The sequence below is a fragment of the Mesoplodon mirus genome (assembly GCF_964341445.2).
Source record: "Mesoplodon mirus genome assembly, chromosome: 3".
NCBI lineage: Eukaryota > Metazoa > Chordata > Mammalia > Artiodactyla > Ziphiidae > Mesoplodon > Mesoplodon mirus.
Genome location: NC_138978.1, coordinates 149,319,712 through 149,330,068, shown reverse-complemented (window position 1 = coordinate 149,330,068; position 10,357 = coordinate 149,319,712). Strand labels below are relative to the sequence as shown.

The window sequence follows — 10,357 nt, the reverse complement described above, 5'->3', positions numbered from 1 at the left end:
GCAAACATAAAAACCAAATGTGCTTGCAGCTCTATTTACAATAGCCAGGACATGGAAGCAACCTAAGTGTCCATCGACAGATGAATGGATAAAGAAGATGCGGCACATATATACAATAGAATATTACTCAGCCATAAAAAGAAATGAAATTGAGTTATTTGTAGTGAGGTAGATGGACCTAGAGTCTGTCATACAGAGTGAAGTAAGTCAGAAAGAGAAAAACAAATACGGTATGCTAACACATATATATGGAATATATATATATATATATATATATATATATATATATATGTCATGAAGAACCTAGGGGCAGGATGGGAATAAAGACGCAGACCTACTAGAGAATGGACTTGACACGGGGAAGGGGAAGGGGAAGCTGGGACAAAGTGAGAGAGTGGCATGGACACATATACACTACCAAACGTAAAATAGATAGCTAGTGGGAAGCAGCCGCACAGCACAGGGAGATCAGCTCGGTGCTTTGTGACCACCTAGAGGGGTGGGATAGGGAGGCTGGGAGGGAGGGAGACACAAGAGGGAAGAGATATGGGAACATATGTATATGTATAACTGATTCACTTTGTTATAAAGCAGAAATTAACACACCATTGTAAAGCAATTATATTCCAATAAAGATGTTAAAAAAAGACAAACAAAAGAAACAAAATGTGCTTTTATAATTTTTCAGATCTGTTGCCTAACTCCTAGGGCATATTACCAACCCTGTTTTTCCTATTTAATTTATTAAAAACAATGCTTCTCACCCCTGTTGAAAAGTGAGCCGCGTTGAGTCATGAGAGTGATTTACACACGAATTTACTCCCTGGGAGTTGGGAGAGCACTGGATCAGCCTCTCTAGGGGTGGAGCGGGGGCAGGGGGGACAGGGAAGGGCTCATTCAATTGATTAAAAAAAAATCCAGAGAAGGAGACACATGCCCCAAGGTCCACAGGCTGAGGTACTGAGTCCTGTTTTTTCGGCTGCCATCTGGCCTGCCCCGCGAGGTCCAAAGGGGAACTCAGTTGGGGTCTCTTTCCTTGCTCTTCACTCTTGGCTGGAAAGCTGACTTCATGCCTTCCTGTAGGACATGCAGGCACAGTGTGTTTCTCTCTGCCTCCTGGGTGTGATGCTCTTTCTGTGCTCAGCGCATGCCCGAGGTCTCAGGAGATGTCTGATTTCCATGGACATGCGCCGTATGGAGGAGAGTTTCCAAGGGATCAAAAACGCCATTGTGAGTACGGGTTTGAGGTGAAGGTGTAGGCGGAGGGGGGTGCTTCACTTTACATCTTAACGTGGAGAGCCAGTTCTTTCTCTTTACCTTTGTGTCTCCGGAGAATGTGGAGTACTCACTGCTTGTGTCTGTTCTTATGTTTTCCTCCACAGCAAGCTAAGGACACCTTCCAAAATGTCACCATCCTGTCCACATCGGAGACCCTGCACAGCATTAAGGTATTGGCCTATGTCTGCTCGTTCCTCTATTGTCATTTTTACGGTGAAGTGGCACAGGGCTGAGGGAGCAATCCTCACCCTGTGCTCTTCTCTTTCCTAACCTCCAGTGAACTCTGATGCTCCGGCTTCTCACATGTCAACTGATGTGTGGGGGCGCACTCGTGTCTCAGTCACCTTGAACCCCGTGGGAGGGTGTTCACCCAGGGAGTGATTGGGGTGCCACACGCTCAAATGGGACAGGATGTCTAGGGCTTAGGGTGACTCTGGAAGGTTTCATGGGGAAGCTGAGAAAATGAGCAGTGACTTAAAAGCTGAGTAGGCTTGGGGTTAGTGGCTAAAAGAGATGGAAGGGTTTGGGGAGAATGGGTATGTAAAATCAATGGATACATGTCAGGGGACATAGATGCAACCAGGGGGAATTCCCTGGCATTCCAGTGTTTAGGACCCTGTGCTTTCACTGTTGAGCGTGCAGGCTCAATCCCTGGTCAGGGAACTAAGATACTGCAAGCCGCGCGGCACAGCCGAAAAAAATAAGAGACAACCAGGCTCGTGGTGTGAGGGACATGAAGGCAAGTGGAAGAGAATGAAGTGGACAAGAGGGAAGGGGATGTGGGAACAGATGTATATGTATGACTGATTCACTTTGTTATAAAGCAGAAACTAATTAAAAAAAAAAAAGAATGAAGTGGACAAATACGTTGGAGTCATTTTACCAAGAACCTTGAAAGCCAGGCCAAAATAGAAACTGAATGGCTGAGCCCCGGCCTTCTTTTTTTTTCTTTTTTGGCTGCACTGTGCGGCCATAGGGAGTCCCTGCAGGTTTTTGAGCCAAAGACTGTATGACCACAAAGCCTTTTAGACAGTCTGGTGATGTTCTTTACAACTGCCAGCTTGAGGCACGAAAGCAGGGAGGGGATTAGTCTACTTGTCCAGAGAGAGGTGGTGAGAGTGTGTTACAAAACTGTTGGCTTACGAGGTGATAATTCACTTTACAGAAGGGGCCACTGAGAAGTGCCTTTGAAAGTGAGCTCCTCTAATCCTTGTAAGCATTCTAGAAAGATCCAGTTCTTTCAGGCTTTTATGTGACAGAGTGTAAGGTACATCCACAAAGATTTACTTTTTCCTTGGGCGTCTCTGCACGAGATAATTCTTCTAGGCAGTATTAGGCCTGATTTATTTATGGTAAACACATGGAGCCACTTCCTAAATACTATTCCAGCCAATGGTATAAGAGACTCAGAGGATATGATAGCTGGAAGGGACCCAAAAGGCCATTTGTTCCAAAACCATCATTTTCAAGTGACCAAATTAACGTCTTGGGAGAAAGAATGACTAGTTAGTGGTTGAGCCAGGAATAGACCTCCCAAGTCTCATGCCTCTGTCTCCAGATTCTTTGTTCTCTCAAGGTCTAGAAATAGCTGATGTGGCATAAGGAAAGGGGTCAATGAGGATGCAGGTCTTTGCCATATTTCTCCCCTCCCCCCACCCTTGATAAAACAAAGGTTGCAACTTTTTGCCCTGTTGGTTTAAGGGAATTAGCAGGAGCAGAGGAAAAGGAGGGTTTTTGTGTTGCAAGGTGAGTTTCCAAGTCAGAAAATCTGCCTGTCGGGCCAAGGAGGCTTTGCTGCTTTAATGCTAATGAAGATAAATGCACCACTGGCTGTAGCCACTTCCCTTCTCAGACTGAGCCATAAATCTCCTGCTCTGGCTCTCAGGGCTGAGTGCAAACTGCTAGAAGGAAACTCTGCCTGGCTATCTGCTTTAAACTGTGCCTGGGGAAGTCGGGAGCTTTCCCTTAGGGAGAGCTGCACTCTGCCTGAGGAGGACCTGCCCCGATGTGTGCGTTTCTGCAGCTGTCAGTTTCCATTCTTGCACATCTCAGCTCCATCTAAGTGATCCCTGAAGTTTAAAAAGGACAGACTGGGGGCTTCCCTGGTGGCGCAGTGGTTGAGAGTCCGCCTGCCGATGCAGGGGACGTGGGTTCATGCCCCAGTCAGGGAGGATCGCACATGCCGCGGAGCGGCTGGGCCCGTGAGCCATGGCCGCTGAGCCTGCGCGTCCGGAGCCTGCGCTCCACAGTGGGAGAGGCCACAACAGTGAGAGGCCCGCGTACCGCAAAAAAAAAAAAAAAAAAAAAAAAAAAGGACAGACTGAAGGAGAGCTGAGCAGGGTGGCCAGGATAAACACAGTGTCATTACACAGGAAGGAATATGTGCCCAGCACAGGCCTGACATGCAATAGCCATCGAATAAACACATGTTGGTGGCTAGGAGATGTTCCAGAGAGGCAGACTTCAGCACAATGTAAGGAAGTACTTTTCAAGAAAGCTGCTCAGACATTGGTCCTTTCAAAAGGGAGGTGTCTGATGGAAGTGGTTAAGCCGAAGTTAGAGATGACATGTTGGAGATGCTGTAGAGAGAATTCTAGACTCTGACTGGGCTTCATCCGTGTGAATATATCTCCTGGCCATGTAAAAAGAGGGTAAGAGCCACAATCTCTCCTTGGTGCCTTTGTCATAAGGTAGCTTTGGTGTGGTTAAGAGGACCCTCTGAGACCAATATGAATTAAAAAAAATGACTTCTAGTTATCTCACTCCTTCTTGCCCCTACCCAAGCAGGCTGCTTTGGTCTCTAAGATAGTAAGAGAAGAGGGCCTCTGGGGCTTTCCCTAATTTGTGTCTGTAGCCCTTAGATGTGTGCTGCGTGACCAAGAACCTCCTGGCATTTTACGTGGACAGGGTGTTCAAGGACCATCAGGAGCTGAGCCCCCAAATCTTGAGAAAAATCAGCAGCATTGCCAACTCTTTCCTCTACATGCAGAAGACTCTACAGCAATGTGTGAGTCACCAGCAGCATCTGCTTTCTGTCTGTCCCAGGGAGAGCCCAGGACATGCTGGCCCCAGTCAGTGTTCTGAAATGGATCCTGGACTCAATGGAAATTCCCTGCCCTGTCGCCCATGGGGAGCGCTGTTGGGAGCCTCTTCCAGTGGTCCCTCCTTGTCCAGGGCTTCCTCCTCATTAGACCCAGTTTCCTCATGGATAATCTTCCTGTGGTGACCAACTTATGTCAAAGCATCCTTTAAGTGATGCTGGGGCTGGCCTGTGAGAGAGGCATACTGAGGATTCCGGGCTTATCACAGGCATACCCCTAGTTTCTTTGTTTCTGGCCCTTTGGGGCCAGAAACAGTTTCCATACCTATTAACCTCTGGGTGGTTCCCTGGTATAGCCTCTCCTAAGGATCACCTATTCGTTCATTGTGATCTATTAAAACAAGCCTCAGAAATAAAACCAAACCCAAACAAACCAAGAAAAACTTAGACCAGGAGAAAACCTGGGCTCTGGCCCCATCTCTGCCAAAGATTTCCTTTGTAACTTTGTGGCAAGTTATTTCACCTCTCCGTGCCTTGGGTTCTAAAATTGTTAGAAGAGGTCATGAGCCCTATCCCACGTACATTAAGATTCATTTAACCAATTATTTAATTAACTGGCCCAACATATTCATTGAGTGCCTACCTAACGCTGTACTGGGTGGTGTGACACACAGACTTGGAACCTACTCTCCAGGCCTTTCCAGCCCTGGGTAAGTGCAGGGTGACTCTACACGCAGACCCTACTGCCCGCTTCTGCCCCAACCTGGGTTTACTCACCTGACTCTCACCTTGGGAGGAAGGAGAACTATCACTCCTCACGCGGGAGGTGGCGGTGAGAGTGAGCTGGGGTGGAAAGGTGCTCTGATGGGTGCTGTCTCTGCTTGATCACAGCAGGAGCAGAGGTTGTGTCACTGCAGGCAGGAGGCCACCAATGCAACCAGAATCATCCATGACAACTACGATCAGGTAAGGGAAGGGAAGAGGATGGGGAAGATGGAAATGGAATGTCAGAGCCTGATTGGGCAGCCTCCTCTCCATTCAAATTCATTCATTTACTCAACAGTATTTATTTATCTTAACATCTTTATTGGAGTATAATTGCTTTACAATGGTGTGTTAGTTTCTGCTTTATAACAAAGAGAATCAGCTATACATGTACATATGTTCCCATATCTCTTCCCTCTTGCATCTCCCTCCCTCCCACCCTCCCTATCCCACCCCTCTAGGTGGTCACAAAGCACCGAGCTGATCTCCCTGTGCCATGCTAGCTACTTCCCACTAGCTATCTATTTTACATTTGGTAGTGTATATATGTCCATGCCAGTCTCTCACTTTGTCACAGCTTACCCTTCCCCCTCCCCAAGTCCATTCTCTAGTAGGTCTGTGTCTTTATTCCCATCTTGCCCCTAGGTTCTTCATGACCATTTTTTTTTCTTAGATTCCGTATATATGTGTTAGCATACGGGATTGATTTTTCTCTTTCTGACTTACTTCACTCTGTATGACAGATTCTAGGTCCATCTACCTCACTACAAATAACTCAATTTCATTTCTTTTTATGGCTGAGTAATATTCCATTGTATATATGTGTCACATCTTCTTTACCCTTTCATCTGTCGACGGACACTTAGGTTGCTTCCACGTACTGGCTATTGTAAATAGAGCTGCAATGAACATTTTGGTATATGTCTCTTTTTGAATTATGGTTTTCTCAGGGTATATGCCTAGTAGTGGGATTGCTGGGTCGTATGGTAGCTCTATTTTTAGTTTTTTAAGGAACCTCCATACTGTTCTCCATAGTGGCTGTATCAATTTACATTCCCACCAAAAATGCAAGAGGGTTCCCTTTTCTCCACACCCTCTCCAGCATTTATTGTTTCTAGATTTTTTGATGATGGCCATTCTGACTGGTGTGAGATGATATCTCATTGTAGTTTTGATTTGCATTTCTCTAATGATTAATGATTACTCAACAGTATTTATTGCGGGTCTGCCCAATTCTGTGTCTGCAAAGAGTGTGTTGGTCTTACCTCATCTGCTAGTTTCCTGGGCTCCCCTTCCCTATCATCCTTCCAGCATTTTCTTATGCCCTCACATATCAGACCTATGTTAAGTTTTGAGGGAAAGCACATACTGTTTAAGATGGGGGTGATAACAGAGGGAGCAAAGATCTCCAGAGAACTGTAAGCTGTTATACATGAAACATGCTACCTGCTGGGTGTCACTGTGGCCAGTAACTGACATCAGCATCCTGTGTGGTGATGAAGAATAGTGCTTCTCACGTAGGTGCAGATGTTGAACGCACACCTCATGTAGAGGTGGAGTTAGAAGCAGTGTTTCCTACGTGCATCATTTAGAGATTCTGTTAAAATGCAGGTTCTGGCTGGTAGGTCTGTGTTTCAACCACACTCCCAAATTATGACAATGCTTTGAATAACAAGGAGCTGGGGGGTCAGACCTCTGCTTCTTTGTGGAGAGGCTCCATAGGATAATATAACAATGGCTGAAACTCATATTGTTCTTCCTATGAGCCAGGTATTGTTCTAAGCACACTAAATGTATTAACACACTTATTCCTCACAACAATGCTATGAGCCATTATCTGCATTTGATAAGTTAGGAAAGCAAGGCACAAACAGGTTAAGTAACTTAACTAAGTTTTATACTGCAACTAAGTGATGGAGGTAGGGCTCGATCCCATGCCATCTGGCTCCACAGGACATGCTTTTGGATCTTACCATCTCCTATTCTGCTGAGGAAGAGCTGGAATAAGTCAGGAGACTTGGGTTCCAGTTCAGCTCTTCTACCAACCGGCTGTGTCACATTGGGTAGGACACATCCTTAGGGGCTTCAGTGCTTTAATTTGTCCGGTGGAGGCACCACCTTCTCCCCCCCACCCCCACCCACTGCTGGGCACCTCTGGGACTGCAGCTTTCTGGGAGAGCAGAAGCACTAAAGCAAACTGATGTGAACAGGAAAGTAAGCAGAACTGCCAGAAAAGCAAGTTGTTTTTTTCAACTTGGAAAATATAGGAATATATTTTCTATATTTTCTATATATATATTTTCTATAAAATATAAGAATATAGGGAAATATAGGAAAAAGAGAAACAGAGGGCAAAGAATGAAGACCTTTTCATTTTGTTTATAAGTTGCTGACATGATTTAACTGCTTGTTTGTAGAAAGCAATTTAGGTCACCTATTAAGAAAATAATTTGAGGTCTGTATGCCCTGCAGATATAATGGTTGAATAAAAAGCAAACCTCATGGGGACCAGAACGTGGGGAAAGTGATTTGAAAACTATGACACGGTCTAGAAAGGCAGGTTCTTATGATTTCCGTGGTTGCAGTTGGAGGTCCAGTCTGCTGCCATTAAGTCTCTGGGAGAGCTTGACGTCTTGCTAGCCTGGATTGACAAGAATCACCAAGGAACTTCTGCTGCCTCAAGACAAGAAACCTAAGTTTGGGGGATGAACAGCCCCTGAGAGGTTTCCAGTGGGAGACAGCCAACTTTGAAGGGGAGGGAGATGGGTAAGGCTTCATTTTTATGCAAATTGGGTCTTTTTGAGGAAAGCTTCCCGCCCATTTGGAATTCTCTTCTCTGGGGCTGAGGTATTGTAGGGGAAAAATCTAGGTTTGAGCACATCTTGCCCTGTAGCTACAAGTCTCACTGGCTGGGCCCAGGCTGTCTGATTCCACCTGAAATTATCCAAGCAGCCTACTGTCATATTTATATGAAATATGTCTGTCGAAAGGTCCTGCGGGCCATCCTGGAGGAAGAGGGTGACCTTCCCCCTAATTTATTGTGAACTTGTCTATATCGTGTCTGTGATGTGATCTAAGTGGTATCCTGTAGTGCATATTGTACTGACTGATTTTTTGAATAAACTCTGTTCTTTACCAATTAGTGGAAGTGTCTTCTGATTCAGGGAGAAGGAACCACGAATGGTGACTATTAGAATTAAAAGGGCCTTAAAGAACAGAAACAGATGGGGAAACTGAGACCTAGAGAGGGATAAAAATTTACTCAGTGTCCCAAAGTGAGTTAGTGCCAAGGGTTTCAAACTGGACTCCATCCAGCACCCTGTCCTCCACATAATGCTCAAGAGGATGAACACAGGGCTTCTGATTATGACTCCTTCTTGCTACCACTCCATTTCTGATCTCTCTTTCTCTGTGTTTCTGTGTTCTCTCTCTGTCTCTCTGTTATTGAAATTGGGTCCCACTGCTCTACAAAATCAATACTCACAAATGTTGATAGAAAGGAAATGTGCCTTCAGTCAGAATGCTGGCAATCTGGAGAGATGGACTCAGCATCCCCCAGAAACCACCTCCAAAGGTTCTGCGCGGACGTGAAAGCTTTTAAAGGGAAACAGGGAAGTAATCTCAGTGTATCACTGGGTTAGGGCGTCAGAGTCACCGCCATCCCCCACTGTGTGCAGGCTCGTCGACTTCTCCTGATTTTTCTTTAGATGCTATTTTGTTCACAAAGTTTGTTTACAAGATTACTGAAGGGGAAGCTGGGGAAGAGATCTGGTCATCTGTTGATTACCTATTCTTCATTTCTATTTCTTTGATCTACGGAAAGGATCAACAAGTTAGGCAAAGTACTGGGTGATCAAAAGATTTGAAAGGTGGGCTAGGGAGATGAGTAGAGCATTGGGGTGCCTGGGTTAAGGTTGGTGACAAGACAAAGAAGACAGCTCTTTCCTGCAAAGAGCTTTTTCCTGCCAAAATCTGCTTACACCTCTTTCTCTCTCTCATTCCTTTCTAGCTGCTCCCAACCTAGATGTCTTTTCTGACCCTAAGTCCCTCCCGCATGGGTATGTATGTGGGGTTGGAGAGAGGGTGTTTCTGACAAAGGGACGGTTGTCATGGTGACAATGCTGAATGAGTGCAGCCCAAGGCAGGGGGGATTCTTGGTAGAGGGGTTCTGGCCAAAATGGGCACTCATTTCCAGGTGGACAGTCCTCAGATGGTTAATGACGATAACAACTGATACTTATTGAGCACCTGCATGTGCCAGATGCTGAAATAAGTGCTTTACATGTACTATCCTGGGTCAGAATCTATACTGTAACTGGCTGGCTGAAGCAACTTTTCTTTATTCCGACCTGGGAAAGAGATTTCACAGAACGTGCTTTAGTGGACAGAGCAGGGCCTCTGAAGTCAGACAGACCTGGTTCCAATCCTATGTGACTTTGAGCGAATTACTTAGTGTCTCTAAGTCTCAACGTCCTCTTCTGTAAACTGGAGATAATAGCACCAGTCTGCAAGTGTTGCTGTGAGTTACAAGTGAGGCGAAGTCCCCTCTAGCGCCAGCAGGGTGGGAGGCTGCACGTGCAGTGTAAAGACTGCCAAGTCAGGAATCACAGTCTGGTTCCAAGTCTGCCATGACTTGCCCGGGGCAGGTCACTACATTTCTTTGACCCTTAGTTGTCTGTAATGTGGATACTGACTCCTGTGCTATCATTTAAAAGCCGGAGCATTACGATGGCCTAAGAAGCCCTCATATCTGCACACACTGCCTTCCCAACTCCCTTTCCTCTTACTGTGTCCCCTACTTTTTGTCCAGGCTCAGTACCACCCTACCACACTGGTCTACTTCGTGTTTCTCAAACATACCAGGCATGTCCCCACCTTAGGGCCTTTGTGGTTTGTGTGTATACACATGTAAGCTAAGGTAGGATTAAAAAGACACTCCAATGTTATGCACGAATGGGATTAATAGACTATTAAGAGGAAGCAAAGTTGTTTGTGGAGGACTCAACCTTCCCAAAGAGACTTGGCTGGATGTTCATCCTGAGCCGGCTGGATGATGGCAGGACAAGCTTCATTAGAGCATTTCTCATCTTCTCTGACTCCCCAAGGTGTGCTTCCCACAGACACCTACGTGGCTTACACCTCCATCTCCTTCAGGCCTTTACTCAAAAGGTATACTATTTAAACATTAAGACCCCATTTCCGGGGCTTCCCTGGTGGCGCAGTGGTTGAGAATCCGCCTGCCAATGCAGGGGACGTGGGTTCAATCCCTGGTCC

General features: G+C 45.9%; 1 protein-coding gene across 1 annotated transcript; it reads left to right on the top strand.

Annotated features, from left to right (window-relative positions):
• The first annotated feature begins 874 nt into the window (after positions 1–874).
• IL19 (interleukin 19) lies at positions 875–8,157 on the top strand. The gene is made up of 6 exons (XM_082615092.1): positions 875–957; positions 1,084–1,230; positions 1,383–1,448; positions 4,133–4,285; positions 5,210–5,284; positions 7,669–8,157. The coding sequence occupies exons 1-6, from the start codon at positions 934–936 to the stop codon at positions 7,777–7,779; spliced, it is 576 nt and encodes a 191-aa protein (XP_082471218.1). The 5' UTR covers positions 875–933; the 3' UTR covers positions 7,780–8,157.
• The last annotated feature ends 2,200 nt before the right edge of the window (positions 8,158–10,357 follow it).

Bases quoted from the DNA above. Each gene is read 5' to 3' on its own strand.
- IL19 (XM_082615092.1), top strand. From the start codon at position 934: ATGCCCCAAGGTCCACAGGCTGAG. The intron at 958-1,083 runs GTACTGAGTCCT...GCCTTCCTGTAG, and splicing joins CCCAAGGTCCACAGGCTGAG to GACATGCAGGCACAGTGTGT. The intron at 5,285-7,668 runs GTAAGGGAAGGG...CCGTGGTTGCAG, and splicing joins TCCATGACAACTACGATCAG to TTGGAGGTCCAGTCTGCTGC.